At 40.0% G+C, this 22117-nt stretch overlaps 1 protein-coding gene across 3 annotated transcripts in view; it reads right to left on the bottom strand.

The window, feature by feature from the left end:
• The window catches only part of Gpld1 (glycosylphosphatidylinositol specific phospholipase D1), a 49920-nt gene that overhangs the window by 22075 nt on the left and 5728 nt on the right, over positions 1–22117 (bottom strand). For 2 of the 3 annotated variants that reach the window (XM_023564719.2, XM_003468864.5), the window contains 8 exons: positions 14607–14685; positions 11448–11545; positions 9229–9339; positions 8436–8484; positions 7752–7806; positions 3931–4038; positions 3686–3713; positions 3454–3593 (listed from right to left, as the gene is read on the bottom strand). In XM_023564719.2, the coding sequence (XP_023420487.2) occupies positions 3454–3593; positions 3686–3713; positions 3931–4038; positions 7752–7806; positions 8436–8484; positions 9229–9339; positions 11448–11545; positions 14607–14685 (668 nt within the window). Of the gene's footprint in view, positions 1–3453; positions 3594–3685; positions 3714–3930; positions 4039–7751; positions 7807–8435; positions 8485–9228; positions 9340–11447; positions 11546–14606; positions 14686–15161; positions 15395–22117 lie in introns of all 3 variants that reach the window. The other variant, XM_023564720.2, reaches the window with a different exon arrangement.

The raw sequence follows: 22117 nt of genomic DNA on the forward strand, positions 1-22117 counted from the left end.
TAGACTCATTACACTCAAAATCTCTTAAAGACACTTCATAAATTAGTTTATTTGATTAAATAAAGAGCAGAAAAATTTTCTTACAAACTAAGAGCTTCAAATGTTCTCAGGCAAAATATCTTAGATTATCCATCAAAAAATTGGGAAAGCTTATGCCTTCCACTGTAAAATGAGCCATTTTCTTTTTGTCAATGGCCACCCTCTTCCCCTATAAACCAAGACCATGATACAACTTCTTATAGACTCCTAAACTCCATGGATTTCCACTACCAAAAACACACAAATACTCCCAGCTTCAAACTGCAGTGTTTCAGGCAGCTGAGTTAGTCAGAAATATTGCAGCAGTCAGACAGGGCTGGGCCCTCGAAGCAGCTGGCACAGAGGACCAGATGCCTGATGATGTCTTGCTGTGGGCCAGGTCTTCAGACAGAAGGCAAAACAAATGCAACCACACTCTTAAACATAATCCTTAGGGATTAAGTCTGGATCACCTTGAGAAGCCAAAAGTCACCATCCCAACCCCCATAGGAAGAGGCACTGATCCGTAAAGAATGCTCACTTTGCTAAGTGAATTGCTTCCCCATTTGTCCCTGATTTGGTCACTTTTTCCGAAACAATTAAACTTATTGGTTGACCATAGCTCTGTCCCACCTCACGCCCATCTACCTCTGAGTTCCCAGTTTTCCCCAACTTTAGATACACTTCACCTCACGGTTTTACTCTATAAAAATCCCTACAAAAGACATAGTCCCTGGCAACCCACTCGGACCCCTTCTGTCTCTCAGACAGAAGCTTTCTTTCTCTCAATAAATATTTCTGCTCTTAACCTCCATTGTTCCTAAAATTCATTCTTCGATTTTAGGGAACATGAACTTGTTCGGGACATACAGTAGGTCGGGAGTTTCATTCCCCTACATCAGTTGCGAGCCACACTTTCAGTGTGTACTTTCCTATTTCTTCCTAATAAATCACTTTATATCTCTTTGAAAAGATAAATTAGCAATTTAGTGAGACCCTGTTCTAAATAAATAAAGAAGGGAGGGAGGAATGGAGAAAGGGAGGAAGAGCAGGTGGGTGGGCTGGGGGTGCAGCTCAGTGCAAAGGCTCTGGGTTCACTCCTTGTTATGTAAGAAAGAAAAAAAAAGAAGAAAGAAAAAGAGAGACAGAGACAGAAAGAGAAGCAACTGATGACACTGCACTAAACCTACAATTGAGGTAAAGAAAGTGCTGGCTGAAGATGTAACTGAAAGGTTCGTGCCCTGGTATAAATTACTGTACAGTTATGGCGGTGGTCTAACATGGCGGAAGGCCTAAGCGGGAACACCTACCACTTCCTGCTTCTTCCTCAGCCCTAACTGCAACTCCCGTTCCTGTTTGCACATGCAGAGAATTCCAATCGGTTCCTTCCACGTTATCAATATCCGCCCCACGTGCCACTATATCCTGTCGAAGGAGACAGCCCAGCCACCATGGGTTGTTTGCTCCTTTCCATGTCCTCAACTCAATAAAACTGTTCATTTTGTACTTTTTGCTTCTCTATTACACCAGAATACTAAACAGTAACCACCAATAATTCATTATTTCTTTAGAAAAGTAATAATTTCAAAAAATGAATTAGTTTGGGAAGCTAATTCATTATTAGTCAGTTGGAAAACACTCATTAATATGAAAATATGTGTATGGTTTTTAATTTAAGATTAAAAAGACAGAGGATATGTATTTGTTTCTGTCATGAATTTATTTGTATTGTCTCTCTTTGGAGCCTTCTCAAAATTGCTCATAAATTTCTATGAATTCAGACAAATCTTTGTAGATATTCGAGTTGTAGAATTTTGTGTCTTGGTGAACAGATAAAGGGATGAGAAATATATTCCTTTCCATTATATTTTCCTGAGTAAGGAGTACAGTCCAGCAGTACATCCTTCCTTAGCTATGTGTGGAACCAAAACAAAACAAACCCCAAAGTGTGCTTTCCAGCTTCAGGGTCATTACACAAGGATGACATAAAACAAAGAAATGAAGTCACTCACCGTAACGCAACCAAATGTTACAAACCCTACCAACACAGACTTAGTTTGCTTCTAACAGTAATTATAATAACAGGAGCCAACATTGTAAGTGCTTACTACATACTAAGCCCCTGCCATGAGCACACTCATGTACTCCTCACCCTCTTGGGTAAAACAGAATGATTACTGGCCCCATTCAACAGATGAAGACACCAAGGCTCAGGGAGGGTCAGCAGGTTGCTCCAGGTAACTCAGTGGGAGTGGCAGGTCTCTCAAACCTGTCTTCGCTACAGCTGGCACCTAAAACTTCCAGCCACAGAGGCAGGGCTTGGCAATCGAACTTGAGACCTCTCTGCTATTAAAAATGTCATTTTATTAGATTCTGTAGCTCTGCCAAATAGTTACTTACTGAGGTTTCCAAACAAGCTTTCAAAACTGTCAATCGCATCAAAGGGCATTTTGTTTCAAAGCGACACAACATGTAATTATGGTTAACATCATGTGAACAGTAGGAAATGTGTTCATAGGCAAAGGAACACCGCCCCGCGTATGTTCTAGAGCTCTGCTTCTGTTGGCCACTCCCAGGGTCCTAGCCTGAAACCATCAGCTCCTGCCTGCAGAGCCAACTTTCCCATCCTACACCACCTGACCTTCTGCCCACCCTTTCCCTAAAGTGGGTGTCTCCTGTGATGCTCTCCCCAGGCCTGCCTGGCCACCTAGCTCCACAGTAGAGGACTTATACCAGCACTGCTGTCGGCTTCTCCGAGATCCTGGTGCCCTTGGATGATCTGGCTACCCCATCTGTATCTGGACCGAGTCTCTGGTTAACTCCTGTCCTGAGCATGTCCAGGTCAGGAAGGAAAGGACCTGGGGTTCAGGAGTTGTCCCATCTGGGCTGCTGACTGCATTTCCAGGGAAGGCTGCACTTCACAAACCATCTGTTTCTGCTGGAGGAGAGGGTCCCGGTGGTCTGCATCTTCCAACTACGAGGATGGAGGGGTTGTAAGACACTCCTTACAACCCTGGGCCCTGAGAGATCAGTCTGGGCAGATAGGAGCGTGGCCACATACTCAACCCCAACACAGTGGTGCAGCCACCTCAGAGCCCTGGGAGCAGGTGCTTCTGCCCCAGCATGAGTTCCCAGTCAGAAATTCAGAGGCACCACCCATGGACTGGTTCTTTCCCATCTGAATTCTCACAGACCACAGCATCTGCCTCTCTGTGCCCAAAATTTGTCTGACATCAGCCAAGCCAAGTGAGTAGGAACATACTGAGTTTCTGAGATGATGAAGGTTCTATGCTTTCCCTCTTTGAATATCATTATAATTCACAAGACTGTTTGGTCTTGTTTTTGTTTGATTAGTTAAAAAGCCTAAGAATTATTCTGGGGAACAGGGCAGAAAGACAAAGAGGATTGGTGTGAGAAATAGCATGCTAAATTCACCTGGTACCATTCTCTAGCATGAAGCTCGTCAGGCGGTAGATATTGGTGGACCAGAACGCCATATCATCCAGTCCTCCAAGGAAATACTCTTGGAAATGTTCCACCAAAAACGGGGACTTTGTGGAGTAGGTGGAATACAGCTACAGCAGAGAGAAAAGAAAAATAAGTCATGTGCCATTCCTGCCATTTGTAGACTCCTTTAAACTAAGATTTCAAAGAATAAAGTCTTTACCTTGGAAACAGCTAACATCTCTCCATACCTACAACAGAGTGATTGTTTTGAGCATTGCAGTTTTTATTGAGAAATGCAGCAAATATAAAGGGAAAATATCATCTATATCTATCCAACTATCCCACATTTGCCCTCAAATAAGTAAAATCTGTAAATCCAAAATCCACTCCCAGGAACTAACACATGAAAGCATCCTAAGAAAGTCACATAGATCAGCTGGGAAGTTCCCTCTGGGTCACACTTACATTTCCAAGAACTGAAGGTAGGAACAGTCAACAATGACATTTTCAGTAATGACTTTCTGGCCATAGAGTTTCTCGTATATCCCCACAAGATCTTTGACAGGTACATACCTGAGAAATGCATTAGAATAAAATCTTTTGATTCTGAAGCTGAATATAACAGCAACAGATATAACAGCAGCTCTCAATTATTCTGAAATTATTATATACTAGATGTAATTACAGTAGTACTACTAGTACCCCTATTAGATTCCCATTTTACAAAGAGGGAAAATTGGGGTACAGGAAAGGTAGATAATCAGTTCAGTGACAGATACACAGCATGGTACCTTAAGTATTTAGGAAAGTATATTCAAAGATTCGAAACCATGAAATACAAAAGAAGTGCTTAATTTTATTAATTCAGAGCTCAAAAAAAAAATGAAGGTATTTTTACTTTTTTGAGTTAAACTATTCCCAAGAATCATTATTTTTAAAGCCCCCAATATGATTCCTCATCCTGACACATGCTAGTTTCTGAATATGCAGTGTAAGGCAGAAAAGAATTCTACATCCAGTTTTTGGTTCACAGATATTAGTTATTTTAGCTGGAAGAAGAGCCATATATTTTGAATTAGGATTTGTAGTGAATCATCTTTTAATTTCAAGATCTTATCAGTGCCAAGACAAAAATTACAACCAGTAAACTATGATTTAATTACATTTACAAAAAGAAAAGGCTGGTAAGTCTATTTTTTATAAGAATACTGGTATGGCTTTTCCCAGTGAAAATAGTATAAAGGCTAGAGAAAAATAACAAATATTTGTTTTAATGAATCACTAAGCTAGCAAGAAAGTGAAATGTTTCCAGAGATCAAAAACTAATAGGAACTAGGAAGTCTGAGAGGTAAGCACAGGGGAATGCCACCTTCCCCCAGTGACGTCTGCCAAACCCTGAAGGATTTTGATGGCTGACAGGAGACGGGGGATAACTGTAGGAACCACCTGAAGTGGACCATTTCTACATTGAGTCTAGAGTACAAAAAGCTAGACATGGTGCATGCATATGAGCAAGAAATAAACCAAAACACACAAAAACACAGCAAAGAAATCTGCCTGTTTGCATCTTGGCAATGGAGAAAAAAGGAAAAAATACACATATATCCTCAGAAAAGGTAAGCCACACATTGTGATTAGAATCAGCAGCTCCATTAGCCAGCCCCACAAGTGTTTTGTACTGCTTCCCTGCTACCTATTTGTAGGTTAAAAAGGTCTCAGGTAAAAGGAACTAGGGAACCTGAAGAAGGCAAAGCAACCCCTTGCTGGAGAAAGGGAAGCCCAAGTAATTCAAGTACCATGAATACAACAGAAAGATGGCCAGTACCATGGCAGCCAAAGCTGAAAAAGTAGGTACAAAGGCAACACATTGTTAGAAGAGATCACTAAACCCTGATAAAAAATTCAATTCAGAAAGAGATGACTTTGAAACTTGACTATGTCTAATACTGTGTCTTCAAAACATCTATGCACATTGACAGAACAGTAGAAGGCAGCTGCAAAATCAACTATCAAGATGGAAGAAGTTGTAAACAAATTTCTCCCTCAGGGTAATCATCAGGCCAATCTGATAAAGACACAGTAAAAGAATATTAGTTATAGCTTATAAATAATTTTATTTGAACAGTGTAATAAATTAGCACTAAGAGGCATAACAAAATATGGACGTTAAACCAAAAATTGAAAATTAACCCTTTCAACCACTTGTAGAATATTTACAGAAATTGGTCATAACCTAGAATACAAATCAAGGCTCACTGAATTTCACAAAAGCCCAAAGAACATATAAGGAAGAAAACAATTAAGAATTGAAAGGAATAAAATAGAAAATGAATGTATGAATTGGACACAGTGCATGCCTGTAATCCCCATATTCTAAGAGGCTGAGGCAGAAGAATTGCAAGCTCAAATTCAGTTTTGGTAACTCTGTAAGACTCTGTCTCAAAATAAAAATAAAAAGATTTGGGATATAGTTCAGTCCGAAGGCCCTAGGTTCAGTTTCCAGTACCACAAGAAAAAAGGAAGGAAGGAAGGAAGGAAGGAAGGAAGGAAGGAAGGAAGGAAGGAAGGAAGGAAGGAGAGGGAAAAGAGAGGGTAAGAGAAAGGCAAAAGGGAAAGTGGGAAGGAGGAAAACAGAGTAAATGTATAACAGGGAAGACTGAGAAAGCCAAAGTTCATTCTTTAAAATAATAAAAGTGAAAAATATTATACAAGATGGTTTAAAAGTGTGAAGGAAGCATATACATTATGAATAACAAAGGGAACATTTAAGTACAAATAAAATAGGGGCCAAAAGCTAGTAAGTTGATATTATGAACAATCTTGTACCAAAATGTTTAAATACTTAAAATGGAAAAATCCTAGAAAAACACAGAACTCTTAAGAAGAAATTGAGAAACTATATAATCCTATAGCCATTAGAGAAGTTTTTATAAAATTCCTGCAAAGAAAACAGCAGCACTAGACAGCGTTAGAGACAGGTTCAAGGGACCAAAGTTCTGATCTTACAGAAGCCTCCAGAGAATATGAAAGAAAAAACATTTCCCAATTATTTCCAGCAAGGCCTTGATAAAAAATATTTTAAAAAAGAAGAAGAGTACATGTTCACTCATAAATACAAATACAACAACCTTAACAAGAACAACATAAGCAGCACATATAAAGAAGTCAATAAACCACAACAGAATTGGTTTTGCTCCAGGAAGTAAGCTTGATGTAGTACTAGCAATAGATTAATAAAGTTCATTGCATTAACATGTAAGGAACATGACTATCTCAGATGCAAAGTAAATGTTTAACACAATCTATCTAATATTAATGCATAAGAATTATTAAACTAGAGATAGAAGGAAACTTCCTTCAATAAAAAGAATCTACAAAACTCCATGACATGATAATGATGAAGCTCTGACAGTATCTTAAGATCAATAACAAAAATAAGTATGCTCAGTATGAATACTGTAGTTGAGACACTAGCCAGAATGATATAACAGGGAAAAAAAAGGCAAAAGTAAAAGGATTCTACTTTGGAGATTGTAACTGTGACTCTATAGTAAATTCTAAAGAACCACCAAGTAAGTTACTAATGAGAAAGCTTAGAAAGGTTGCTAGCTACAAAATCAAAATTTAAAAGTTGCCTGCATTTCTGTAGATCAGTAATTAATTAGAAAACACAACTTTAAAAATTATTTATGGTAGTGAATAAAAGTATAATGTCTCTGGATCTAAATCTAATAAAATACATAAGAGCTTGGTGGAAAAATTTATAAAAAGTCATTCAAGAACATGTAAGTAAATAAAATATAAAAAAATACATAAGGAAAAGAAGATTCAATATTGCCAAATAGCTAATTCTACTCCAATTCACCTCTGGGGTCAATAAACATCCAATCAAAATTCCAAAAAAAGTCAGATGTGGTGGCGCATGCCTGTAATGTCAGTACTCGGGAGGCTGAGACAGGATGATCACTGAGAGTTCAAGGCCAGCCTGGGCTATGTAGTGAGTCCAAGCCAGCCTGAACTGCATAGCAAGACCCTATCTCAAAAACCAAAAACATTCCAACAAGGTTTTTCTTCAAAGATGTCAACCTGATTCTGAATTTATGTGAAAGAGTAAAGACAAAAAATAGACAAGGTTCTTTGGAAGGAAAAAAATAGGAAGATATCCCAACTTGTCCTAAAACAAGTTTAAAGCAAAACATACACACACATGCTTAAAACTACATCTATCAACATTATGTCCTAAGTGCCATTTACACATCACATATCTGAGAGGACACTGCTCTTACCAGCGCCGAGCAAGGTAGTTCAAATTAAATTCAAACTGGCTCACCACGTCTCCTCCTGCAGCACGAGAAGGACATGAACATTTGACAGGTTAATGCCAACACTGCATGCTTCTCCCAGTACAACTTTTCACAAACAAGATTACTCATTCTTCATCATTACGTGTTTCTGTTGTTTTAGACAGGAATGTCTTTAAGAAAAAAGACTTTAAAAATCTTATCTAGCAAAGTATATGAACTAAGGAGGAATTATCTATCTAACTAAAGAATTTTTTTACATTAAGGAAAAACAGACCATAGGAATTCCTTTAAATAAGTATTCACCACATAAATTGTGTCTTAAAGAGAATTTACTACAGAAAAAAAATGGATTTTTTCAATTTAAACCAAAAGAGATTAGGAGATACCAGTTGTGTATTTTAACCACATATAAGTTTCTCTAAAATTATGACACAAGGCAATGACAAAATGTATTTTAAATATAATAATGCATATACAACTATTTATAAACATATCTCTATGTTGAATAGAGATACGTCTCACTCTCTATGAAATGTAGTATTAAAAATAGCCAGTTAAGCATACAATATTGGAAAAATATTTTTTAAAACATACTTAAAGCACAGTAATGATTTCATTATATTTGCAATCACAGGGGAAAACTTGGCAGATATAAATAAACAGTACCAAAATCACCAGCTGAATGGGCGTCAGGATAGGAGCCATGAAAATCAATCTGAGAAAGAAAAAAAAAAAAGCCTCTGATGTGTATCATGAACTGGAGCCCAAACTCATCCTACCCTACCATCAAACAGGGTTCAGGGGTAGCAGAATAGCGGGGTCACCTGGCCAAGTGAAAGACTGAGGAGTTTTATAGGTGGATTCCATTCTCCCCATCATGTTTTACTTTGTTTTTTGTAATGGAGTTGGATATTTAATATCTGGCAACAAAGCTATTGCAGATAACAGTACCTCCCAGGATATATAAATCTCCAAGGCCAAGTTTAATCTTCTAACAAACGGAATTAATAACAACTGCTGTCCAGAGGAGTCTTCCAGAAGCAAAGCCACTAGCTAAGGCCACAATTACCAGTATGGGACTATGGCATTTTCACAGAGAAAATTTGAAAAGAAATAAAGCAGAACCGGTTCTTCTAAAAAGAACCAATGGGTGGGTACTCCTATCCTTACTTATTAAGGCACACAGTTTGAATAAAACTAAAACAGTGTCACATCATTTGCCATTTTCAGTGCATGCAAGTCATTCCAGTCTCAGGGGTGAATCTATCTGGGTCCAAGAAAAAAAAGAACAAACAGGAAAAGACAACACTATGACCAAACACCACTCTGGGCAAGAAATCTTGTTTGCACATGACATCTGAATAACCTAAGATATCCCTTTCTGGGCGAGTCTGCTTTTGGGCTTGGAAGAGACAGCTGAACTCCCACAGTGCCAGGCACTGGAGAGATGGGTACTCACGGCTGCCATGGTCCTGAGGAAGCCCTGCTCGATGTCCAGGCTGTGCCAGCTCACATCTGCCACCATGTGAGAGGTAATTCCAAACAAGAAGGCCACCAGCTTCTCGGTGTTCTATAATGAACGAATGGCAGTCCTGTGTGTCTGGGTTATTTTATAACAATCCTATGAACAGTCTATGTATTTTAGCTTGAAATTGACAAATTTCCAGTATCAAAACAACAATAATTTAGAGATGGATACAATGTATCCTCGAGTCACCAAAACCTGCATGGAACTTGTTAAATGTTCTATACGCCCTTGGAAGTGCTGTCAGATTACCATGCCCCAAACTTTTTTTTCCTCATAACCTATTCAAGAATCAACTAGGCATCTACTGTGTCCCAAGTGCTCTGTTTATTTTTTTGTGTTTTAAAGTGAAAAGAAAAGAAAAGAAAACCAAAAACAATGATACATTGCACCTGTGGTTGCCCCACCAGCAGTCTGTCCCCTAGTTCTGTGACCGCTACTTGCCATTGTGCCATAACAACATAATAGGACATTAATAATGGTTAATATGTTGTATGTTGTTAGCTTCAAAGTAATTGGTCAGTTAACGAGATATAGACCTGAAAAACCGATCAAACAATGAAAGCAATAACTATTCTTTTGATAAACAGCGATTAGTAGTATAATTATGTGTCTTGTATGTGTGTGTGTTTTCCATTTCTTTTCTCCCTTCTCTTATCCCACTTGTTTGGCTATTTTTTCTTTTGAGCAGTTTCTTCTTTTACTTTCACAATATCTACTGTACATTTTGGATCCTATTTACTCTTTCAGTTTTTTAGACTAGGAGACAATATGATATTTACACACGTGAGTCTGATTTACTTCATTGATGAGTATGGTCTCAATTTTGCATCCATTTACCTACAAAAGCCTCGAGTTTTTCCTCTTTATAACTGAGCAGTACTCCACTGTATGACAATACCACATCTTTTTTATCCATTCCACGAATAATGGGCATTTGGGTTGTATCAAAGAGATTTTTTCACTTTTTAGAACTGCTTTGTTGAAGTATAATTGACAAGACACACGCTATAATACTTAAAATATATCGTGTGATATGTTTTGGAATACACATATATCTGTTAAGCCACCAAGATAATGAACCTATCCATATTCTTACGTTTTCTGGTACCCTCTGTCTCCTTTCTACCTCTCTTTGCTTCCACGTCTTCAAGTAACCACTGACTGGCTTTTCATCACTAGGACTAATTTGCATTGTCTAACTCTGTATATGGGGTTCTGACTTCATTTACTCAGCAAATCTAAAATCCATTCACGTTGTTTGCTATGTTTATAATTCATTTCTTTGGTTTGTTTCTAAGATTTAGCTATTAAAAATTGTGCTGCTAAAACTATGAGTGCATATATATCACTTTGGCATGATGTTTTCAATTCTTCTGGGAAATTACCCAGAAGGGGAATAGCTGGGTCAAATGGGATCTCCAGTCCTAGTGTTCTGAGGAATCTCCACACTGATTTCCACAATGATTGTACTAGTCTACACCCTCACTAACAGTGGAGAAGGGTTCCTTTTACTCCACAATCCCTTCAGCATTTGTTATTGATTTCTTGATGATAGTCATTCTTTCTGGAGTGAGATGGAATCTCAGTGTTATTTAAATTTGTATTTCTCAAATGATCAGTGTGCTGAACATTTTTTCATATATTTACCTGCCATTTGTATTTCTTCATCTGAGAAGTGTGTGTGCATCTCAGATATGCATCTTTGGATTGGGTCTTTGAGTTTGGGGCCTGGTATTTTTCATGAACTCTTTACATGTTCTACATAAAGTCCTTTGTCTGAGTGAGGATGGCTAAATTTTTTTCCATTTCTGTGGGTTGTCTTTTCACTCTGATAATTTCTTTTGATGCCCAAAAACTTTTTAATAAGATGAGACCCCAGTTGTTGATTCTTTGAAGTACTTTCCGTGCAGTTTGGATTTTGCTCATGAACTCTCTGCCCTCCCCTATGTTTTCAAGATTCCTACCTACCTGGATTTCCAGTAGATTTAGCAATTTTGTTTTAATACTTAGATCTAAATATTAAAATGGACCAAATGCTGACAGCACAAAGGCAAGTAGCTGTCACAGAGCTAGGGGACAGGGTGCTGATGTGACAAGCATAGGTGCAAATACCTGGTAGATAAGGGGTGCGAGATGGAGGGGGCACCTACTTTCTCCCAGGGAAGAGGAAAGTTCTCCCGGATGTAATGGATGCTTGCATTGAGGAACGGTGTCCAGTGTGTGCTCTCAGACACATCGTGGAATTTTCCTGAAGAAACAAAAGCAAGGCTCTAGGCTCAAAGAAGCCAGTCTCCACCAACCATCTCCCACCCCACTGATGCAGCCTCCCTTCCCCTCGTCCCGCCAAGCCTCCTGGTTTCTTCTGTGGGAGGTCAAGGGTGCCTCCCAGAGTAGAACAGCGCTGTCACTTTGGAAAAGGCAGGGACCATGTCCCTGATGGCCAAGAGCCCTCCAGGAGGAACAGGCCAGCCTGAGCTGCTCCCAGTACCTCGCATGAACTGGCTGCAAAGGAAGCTAGAAGGCTCCCCTTCCATGCCCTAAAACTCAGGAGACAAGTTTGAGTTGCTTCATTTATTTGTGGAGGAATTTTAAATGTTTACTTTGTCCCTCAGAGTCACTCTGTCTAAAAAGCACAAAAGGTGAATCTTCCACAGGCTTTTAAGAACTTGAATTAAAACAATTATTTTTAAATAGCATAGGCTTGAGTGGTTCATACAAGCATCACTGGAGCAGGTACCCCAGGAAGCATTTCATGGCCCCAGGAAAGGTAGAAAAGACAGGGATGTCACCCATTCCCAATCTCCAAGTGCTACAGATTCTTCATTGGTTGCCAGTGTCAAGGACAAATGGAAACAATGCTTGGGAACTCAGACTCATTTGTTCCCACTGCTTTATGCTGTGACTTAAGTAAACACTGCCTGTAACCCAGCTCAAGTTACCAGTTTTTCTGAAAATTCCTTTCAAAGAAGTTGAAATTAAGATATTTGATTTGGTCCAGCAGTATTCCAAAGATATAATTTTAAATGATTCCTACTCTCCAGAATATAGTAAAAATCCAGAATGAAGTATCAGTAGCTCTTTTGCCCAACTTCCACTGAATAGAATTGCCAGGCTCATGCAGACCAAAGGGAACCTGAGGGCACGCTGGATGCTAAAGTCAGCCACTGCGCAGAGCACAGCACAGAACCACCCCCAGGTATCTGTCAGGTCTGTGCTCACCTTCCTAAGACCAGATATGCTTCTATTGCCCAATATTGAATTAAAATAAATTACTGGAAACATAAACTATGCATATAACAAAGGGAATTATTCTGGACAATTAAGTATCTAAGAATGTTAAAAATACTTTTAAACAATACAATAAACACGAATCATCAAAAAAAGAAAAAGAGCCAGGACTGTTGATCATGCCTACATGCCTATAATCACAGTACTCAGGAGATACGATGATCGCATGAGGTCAGCCTGGGGTACATAGTGAGTCCAGTACTAGCCTGGATGACATAGTGAGACCCTCTGTCAAAAAAAAAAAAAAAAAGGAACACTACTGTTGAATTAGATGTGTATGAAGACAAAATCAAGATTGAAAAAATTCTTAGAAATCTATACTACAATCCCCATTATTGTTATATATTTTTTAGTTTTTTTCAATTTACTTTTTTGATGTATGCTATGGTCTGTGTCTGGATGTCCCTCCAACACTTCATGCAGTCATGGAGGGTGGGTCTTTCGAAGGTAACTGAATCTAATGTTTGTGTTTGGTTCATTGTCTAATGCTGGGATTGGCAGTGTGAGTGCTGCACCCACCCTGAGGCGGAGAGCCAACATTCAGCATAAGGAAGGGAGACAGGCTTGCTTCTTTTACCCTTTTGCTCTTGTTGCTTTTGGTGTCTGCTGTAGCCTCCATGTTGCCCCTGTGCCAAGCCACCCTGCCTTGGAGCAGCTGATTATGGACTGAAACCTCCATGAACTATGAACTAAATAAACCCTTCCTTCCTTAATTTTCTGTGTAGAGCATTTTGTCTCAGCAATGACAGAAAAGTAACCACGATAATTTATGTCCTACACCACTCCCAATCTTTATATAAGAGCATATATACTACTTTATAGAGACATAAAAATGCTAAGTAGTTTTCATTGTTTTTCTACTTTTCTCAGAATAGTTAGTATTATGTATTTTGTCGAGCTCTGTAAATGGCATACACTAAAATGTTTCTCACATTCAATGAATACATAATGGGGTTCTAATTGCAGGAGTGAGTAGCCTAGAAAAACTTCAAAAATCCCTAAAGATATCACTGTATACTTTTTAAATGAGATAAAGATAAAGTTTTAAATGAGATAAACACTTAGATAACCCTGTCAGCAGAAATAGTTTCTACAAGACCTGGATGGTTTTTATTCCACAGCCTTGCCATTCTCTTCCACCTACGAAGTGACTCTGGGGTCACCTGCTTCAAGGGGCTTCATGGTTCCTGGGGTCTGGTTAGGCTGTTTGGCTAACAGAACTAACAGGCATCAGAGCAAAGCCGCGTGAGGGGTTAGGTTGGGAAGTCACAGTGGCTGATTGCTCCTGCCAGGTGACCTCTCTAGGAAGCTCTCCTCTGCCTACAGGTCTAGCAATTGCTCCCTGCCCTTCCCTGTCTCTTGGGCTTCCTTAAATCCAATCCATATCTGTGAAAATTATTCTCTTTTTAGATGCCTCTCAAGGCACTCGGTTTATTTTTTTTCAAATCCATTTTATTTCAAGGAGAAAAAGAAGAAAAAAAACCTAAAACATAATTGTAAAGCACATCAATGGGAGGACCAGTGGTACATACGCTGAAGGCACTCAGTTTGAATGTGACTTCTAAGCTCCCTAGGCCCTAACTTGTATACCCCAGTTTATGGATAACACTACCTGAGATTTGTATCACACTTCTCAAATACTCTGCATGAAAGTGACCCATCCAGGACCAAGCAGGGTCTGCATTATCATGCTATATTACAGGCATGGTGAGAGACATCACGTATGACTCTTTCAAGACACATGCTAAAAGGTAATATAGAAGAAATGCAAACTCAGACCTTTTGATTTCTTGCAAAATGTTTTCTCCCTACCACAAAGCAGTAAAATAAGCAAGGATACTAAGAATATGTTTCATCAAAAAATAAAATTTTCTGAATTTCTGAGCTTAACCAGGTAAGCCACTGACTACCAATAGTGGAAAATATATTGTGCCATTATACACTTTTAAAGTCACAGCCATTCCTATTAACCAAGTGAAAATGACATCGTTTGGTCTGCAAATCTTACCTGCAAATCTTACCTGATTTGCAGAAGCTGGGGTAAAAAGCATCAGGAAACACAGATCCAGCCTGATATGCATCTTGGTGTTCTTTTAACAGCTGGAGAGCCAGAAAATACAGAGATTAGGGAGCCAAAGGAAACACCTTTGGAAACACAGAAACTATTGATTTTTAGCTATGAAATCCAAGATTCCCAGGGGAAGGGATGGATGAAAAGGGGAACAGGCAGGCAAGCATAAAAAATGATAAAAACTTGCATAACCCAAGACAACACATTACAATATACAACTTCATGTTCATGCCTACCAAACATTTACTAATTAAAAAGTCACAAAGATAATCTATTTAAATTTCGTTCCCTTCCATTTTTTTCTGTCTATTCAGTAGAGCAGAATTTCCTGGACCCTATTTCACTGACTCAGAGCTGGTTCATGATAAGATTTGCAAGGATCCACAGTGACATGTAGAGATAGAAAGACAGGCAGGCAGGCAAACAGGCAGGCAAAGGACTGGCTTGCTAGGTCCATTCTTACTCCATGTGGCATGCCTAGCAGCACATGCTCAGACTGCCCAACCTGAGTCTGGTGGGGCACAGCCTCCTCCATGGACCCCACTTGCTTGTGGTAACATGGAAACACATGGTGTTTATACAGTGAAGGTGGCAGAGTTGTGCAAAGTGTCCCATGTGCTCCTAGGTGAAGTTCAGGGCATCCAGTTTGCAAGAAGATTGTGACTGTGGTGATGTCTCACAGTCGGTCGTCAAGATGGTGGCTTCTTAGTTTCCAAACCATGTATGAGCCCATTGAATCTGCTGGTAGCCAAAGGGGTCGTGGTTGTTACTGCCAATCAGCTGAGGGTTCTTTTGCTCAATTCAGATGGAAACAGCAAAGTGAAACTTGGTTAGTGGCTCTGCTCTCAGCCCTCAGTGTTTCAGTTCTGGGGCTGAAGTCACCTTAGCAGCCTCTTGGCGGCCAGGCAAAACCCCTGCCAACTACCCATTAATGCCCACTAGACACTGCCCATCCCTGCTGCTAGTCTCTGAGCTTTTCAGAGCTAGCTGTGCCTCATGTTTGTAGTTCTTTTTCAATGCAACCTGCTCTGGTTGTGCTACCCAGTAAAAGAAGCCGTAGTAGATTTATAAGACCTGCCAAGTCTTCAATACCTAGCAGATTTTCAGGGCCAACAGTGCTAGGCCTTTACTGAACAGAGCCTGTGCTGAACATAGACAGTACTGTACATTAGAGAGAGCCTTTCGAGACCAACTCAAGGAATTTGATATAAATTGCTGCTTATATAACAGCAGCAAACTTGTGATTGGCCCAATAGTTAAGCCAGTGATTGATTCAAATTTAAGTCTTGATTGGTCCAGATTCAAGTCTACTGCTCAGCTCAAATTCATACGTGCTGCAATCAGGCCAGACATCTTTCAGAGAAGGCATGGGGTGTCAGGGTATCCAGGATTGTCGAAGCTGTCATGGCAGCAGTTCAAAAGAATTTTGGAAAATGCTATTTAATTGAGAGCTGTCACATCTCTGTGAAAATGGTGGGACCAAAACTAAGGGATTCTTCAGGAGGGTTGGCTGTATTCATCACAGCTTACTGGGGTGTGAGGAGGTTGGGGATGAGATCTTCCCCAATTTCTGCCACTTCTTCAGGAAGGCAGCAACCTCAGAAGCAGGTAAAAAAGGGTTGTACATCCTGTCAGAGAAGCCTGGAGAACACTCACAAAGTCACTCAAGGGTAGCAGGAGGACACTGGGGCAGGTTGTTGCCATCCATACTCAGGAGAGGGTGAGGGAGCTGTGGGATAAGCCATGCTCCAGTCTGGCGGCTGCAAGAAAGGACATCAAGCCATTTCTCCTCTGTCTGTGTGACGGCAGCCCTGCTGCAGAGCCTGCCGGTTGTCCTGGGTATAGTTCTGTTTTTTTCTGGACACTCAGCCTGGCCCTGGCCCTCCAGTTCCCACACAAGCTCGGCATAGTAAATTTCCAAATTCTCGGCATGGCATCCTCTCTGCCTGAGCCAGACTGAGGGCTTTCCAAGATCTGGGAACTCACTCCACTTGACAAGGCAAAACTGGGGTTTGGTGACACCACATTTTTATTTTCTGAGAAGGACTTACAATAATGTGGACCATCCACAGAGGCAACAAAGACGTACTTTGAAAACATAAAACAAGGAAAAGGCAGAATCATCTATTCTTGTTTTTAGTTTTTCCCAGAGGAACAGAACCACTCCCGCCTGAGGACACTGAATGCCATGCCCAGGAGTGCTGGGCCCAGTAGGAGGAGGAACCACCAGCACACGGACACCTCACATGTTAGGCTCAGAGAGGGACATGTGACAGGAGACCTCCCAGCCAGTGTTCTGGAAGCTGCTGTCTCCCACTAGGCTCTGAGGCCAAGTCCCCACTGTGGAAGGAGGCAGAACACCATCAGGACCACTAGATCTTTCTCCAGCTGGGGGGGAATCAGTCACACGAATCGATAAAGTTGGTTAAGTCTCTTCTTTCAAAAGATAGCCTGAGTTGGACTTTTGTTACTTAAAAATAATAATTAACTTTATTGAATATTTACCCTACCAGCCAGTGTTCAAAGGACTTTCTTAAGACTTGATCCTCCAATGAGGTACATACATTATGTGACATGACAAAATAATTCTGAAATAAATTTTAAAAAATAAATGTGTAAAAGCATCAGGAAACTTCTAGAAAACAAACAAGAAGACCCCTGAGGTAAGAGGTATCTTTCACATATGAAAATAGATTTTTGTGCTATAGAAATAAGACAGTAAAGATACTAGGACCCAAAACACAAACATAGGTGGGGTGCGGCCCAGTGGTAGAGCACTTGCCTGGCATGAACCAGGCCCTGGGCTTCATCCTCAGCACTCTGCTCCCCAGAAGGAACAGAGCCACAAGCAGAATAAAGATTATAGAAACAAACTCAAGCTAAGCGCACAAACAATTTATTGACATAGGATAATAAATGATAGGGTGCTCACCAACTATGGTTGTCACAACCCCAGAGCAACAACTCTGCTTTCTCTACACCCCAAATCTGTGCTTCTGTAGGTGAAGTTAACATTACTGATAACGAGTCGCTGGATCACCATCATGCTTTATTCCAAAATAAACACAGAGTAAACTAGAAAATTAAGCATCAAAAATGGAGAGTATTTACTAATTGACTTGAAAAGTAGAAAGCATTATTAACTTTTAAATATAAAAATATACCAAGGCACAATGTTAACCCAGGGATAAAAAATTAACAAAAATTTCTGTTTGAGAAAACTGGAATTGATATACTTTTTCTTATGCTTCCTGCTAAATGTGACCAAAAATCCCTGGAAATTATAAAATAAATATAAGATAACCCTGAAAAGTGAAGCAAAGTATGATGACCTCTTTGGTTTCTCTTTTTTGCCTCACATATCCCAAACCAGATCATGGAAAAGCTACACATGCATGTGCATGTGCACACATAGACATGCCCACACACACTCATACACACACATGCACACACACATACACTCACACACACACACACACACACACACACACACACACACAGCAATAAAAGCCTGTTCTTTCTAACCATAGGTCAGGGGAAGTACACACCAGCAAGACAACAAACTTTTAACCATGTCTCCTGACCCAGCTGGGAGAGGTGGTACACTCCTGTAATGTTAACACTCTTCAAGGCCGAAACAGGAAGACTGTAAATTCAAGGTCACCCTGGGAACCTTGGCCTCCTAACAAGACTGTCTCTGCATGAATGATTGAATGAATGAATAAATAAATAAATAAAATAAACAGATAGGGATACAGGCCAGTGTGAAGACCCTGAGAACCAGAGAGGTCTCAAAAATAAAAGACTCACTAGATGCCAACACTGAGCTTACCAAGATGTCATAGTTATCTAACAAATTTTAAAACATCCAAAAATGTTTCACTGATCAACTCCAGGAACCCTTGAACAAACAAACAGGAAGTCTCAGTAAAGAAAAGAAGCCAGGCATGGTGGTGCACACCTGGAATCCCAGCACTTGGGAGGCTAAAGCAGGAGGATTGCTGTGAGTTCGAGGGCAGCCTGGGCTACAAAGTGAGTTGAAAGTCAGCCTGATCTACATAGCAAGACCCTGTCTCAAAAAGACAAAAAAAGGAAGGAAGAAAGAAAGAAAGAAAGAAAGAAAGAAAGAAAGAAAGAAAGAAAAAGAAAGAAAGAAAGAAAGAAAGAAAGAAAGAAAGAAAAAGAAAAGAAAGGAAGGAAGGAAAGGAAGAAAGAAAGAAAGAAAGAAAGAAAGAAAGAAAGAAAGAAAGAAAGAAAGACAGGCAGGTACACAAGCCAGGCATCATGGTGGTGCATGCCTGTAATTCTAGCACTTGGGAGGCTGAGGCAGGAGGATTGTTACAGGTTGAGACCACCTTGGGCTACAAAGCAAGCTTAGAGCCAGCCTGAACTGCATAGCAAGAACTTATCCAAAAAAAAAAAGCAAAACCAAGCAGAAATTTTAAAAGTAAAAAACACAATAACTGAAATAAAAGTTAACATCACTGGAAACTGGCATTGCCCCTTTCTACAGGATGCAGGGACAAAGCTGCAGCATCGTGTCACTATTCCAGGGAGCTTCTACCCAAATTCATCACCTGCAGAGGAATCTCATCTTGAGGTACCATCAGACACAGACATGTCAAGGTACACTCCTCAGAGTGATCCAACTAGGCCTTCAAAAACATCAGGGTCATAAAGACATCATATGACAGGGATCCATGCATACCATGTGTATAGCAGCATAGCCACAAGACCTAAATCTTGGAAGCTCCTATATGTCCATCAACAGATGAATGGAAAAGGAAAATGTGGTATTTACACACAACAGACAGCTCTTCTGCTACATGGAAAGATAAACTTGAGTCATTTGCAGGAAAACGGCTGCCCCTTGCGACCATAACGCTAAGTGAAATAAATCGGACACTTATGCTTACAGATTGCATGGTTTCCTCTTATATGAGAAACCCAAATTATAAACAAAGAGTAAAATAAAAGTTGGTAAAGAAGTAGAGAAATAGATCTTCCTCAGGGGAATCAAGAGATGGAGAGAGAGGGCGGGAGAAGGGATGAAAAAAAGGAATTAAGATGTGTTGTGTATATGCACCACCTCACAAGGAATGTCAATGTTCTGGAAACCCACAGTAAGCATGGGGAATGGTTCTAGACTGCAGGAAGCCAAAGGGAGATGACAAACGGAAATAACAGTTGCACTTAGACTTGATCTTGGATTGATCTTGGACTGGGAAAGGATAGTGAAACAGCTGGAGAAAGGCAGAAGTCAAAATTCAGTGAGTGCTACCTCAAAGCTGACATTACAGTATAGTTTTTAGAAAAGCATGTTTGTTTTAGGAAACAACAAAATGTTAAAAGATAAATAAGAACCAGTCCACAATTAATTCCAAGTGATTTGGGTGAAAACAATATGTGTAAATTGAGAGGCAAGATGGAAAGGAAGGAGGTTAAACTATGAACCACTGGGGAAACGGGGAGAGGGCAGAAGGGAATTATTCACACGCGGCATCTAATTATTCCTATAGAAAGGGAGTAAATACCAGGGCAAGACCGACCACCAACGTGTTCTCCAGTTCTTACAAATCAACAGACTCACTGCTCAACTTTATCCATTACTCTTGTATTAATTTGATTAGCATCAGCCAGTCTTTGAAGTGCAGTGCGTTCTGAATATCTTCACAAAACATAACTCTCGAACCAACAAAACCAGGCTCCAAGAGTATAAATCTTGCCCGGATTCCACCTGCCTCCAGGGACCTGTCTACCCCGCTTTCCTGCATTAAGATACCAAACCACATAAGTGAGTGAAGAGGTTACCCAAAAAAGTCAGTTCTAAAAGGTAGAGATATAGTGGAGATATAAAATAGACCCCCAGCTTTAAAAGTGTTAAAAATAATACTCAGAGTAAAGTAATCCCTGGGTCCTCCTGTTACAGGGGAGTGGGAATGTGAGGTCCCTTGGTGACATCCACTTAGGGCACTGGTGCTGGCATCAGGTCCCACGCTGAGAGGGGCCAATGGTGTCCACTTAACATGTTTTACATTAAGTTAGTGACCCTGCTTGAAGACTTCGATAAGAAAAATCACTGCACGCTTAGGGTTGACTGCTCACTCACATGAGGGATCAGATCTTGGTTTTTGTCTTACTATTTCTCAAAGTCAGTGCAAATGTGAATCAGAGATAAATGCTACTTTTTCCTCCGGGGTCAGTTAATGGCAAGTAATGGCAAGTCAGGAATTTGAAACTAACAAGGAAAAGTAATTGGGTAATACATTTCCGTGATCTTATCCTGCTTTGCAACTGAATTTTCCTGAAAGGGATTGAAGACGGACTGGCAATAATTCGATCCAGGTCTGATGTCATGAGGAAAAGTCAGTCACCCTCATTAAAAGTACATATATAAAGACACAGGGGTAGGTAAGGGCTTCTGAACAGAACCCCCATAGCAAATGAAACAGTAACAGGGCCAGGGGTGTACTCAGCAGTATAAGCACCTGCCTGGCAAACGCAAGGTGCTGAGTTCAATTCCCAGTTACCCCCCCCCAAAAAAAGAAAGAAATAGTACCAGGATCATATCAAATTAAACAGCTTCTTCCCAGGAAAGGAAGCAGCAGGGCAAAAAGACAAGGCACAAGGGCTGGGGATTTAGCTCAGCAGTACAAGTACCTCCTTGGTAAGTGCAAGGTCTTACGTTCGATCCCGAGTAGAAAAATAAAAGCTGATAAATAGATGGAAAAAACTGCTAAACACTGTTGGCCATTAGAGAAATGCAAATTACAGTAACACTGACATTCTGTCTTACTCCAGAAAGAATGCTCATCAAGAAATCAAATAAAAACAGATGCTGGGGAGGCTGCAGGGGAAAATAAACCCTTCTACATTGTTGGTGGGAATGTAAACTACTAAAACCTCTAAGCAAAAATGTATCAGAATTTCTCCTAAAACTAGAAATTCCATTTGATCCAAGTATTCCTCTCCTAGATATCTTCCCAAAAAGAGCTAACAGAATCACATTACAGTGAAACATGCATACTCATGTTGTAGCAGCACAGTTTACAATAATTAAGTCTCAGAAATAACCTATGTGCCCAACAACAGATATAAATAAATGACAGTATTTATACAGAATGGTACTACTCTACCATAATGAAGATAAACTTGAGGCATTCATAGGTAAATGAATGTGCCCTGCGACTATAATATTAAGTGAAATAAATGAGACACACAAGATTAAATAGCTTATGGATTCTCTTCTATGAGAAACCAAAAAATAATATGAATAAAGAGCAAAATAAAAGATAATAGAAAGTAGGGAGCTCTTTTTCAAGTGGGAGAGGGAACAAAAAAATGGAGGGAGGTAAAAGGGAAGGAACTGGATGTGAAAAAAAAAAAAAGAACTGAAGAATAAAATGGAAATAGAGCTTTTACAAGTGGGGAGGAGACCAAGAGTTGAAAGGAGCAAGGAGC

Source organism: Cavia porcellus, unplaced genomic scaffold (assembly GCF_034190915.1).
Source record: "Cavia porcellus strain 051 isolate PalLab524CR breed Dunkin Hartley unplaced genomic scaffold, mCavPor4.1 scaffold_13, whole genome shotgun sequence".
NCBI classification, from domain to species: Eukaryota; Metazoa; Chordata; class Mammalia; order Rodentia; family Caviidae; genus Cavia; species Cavia porcellus.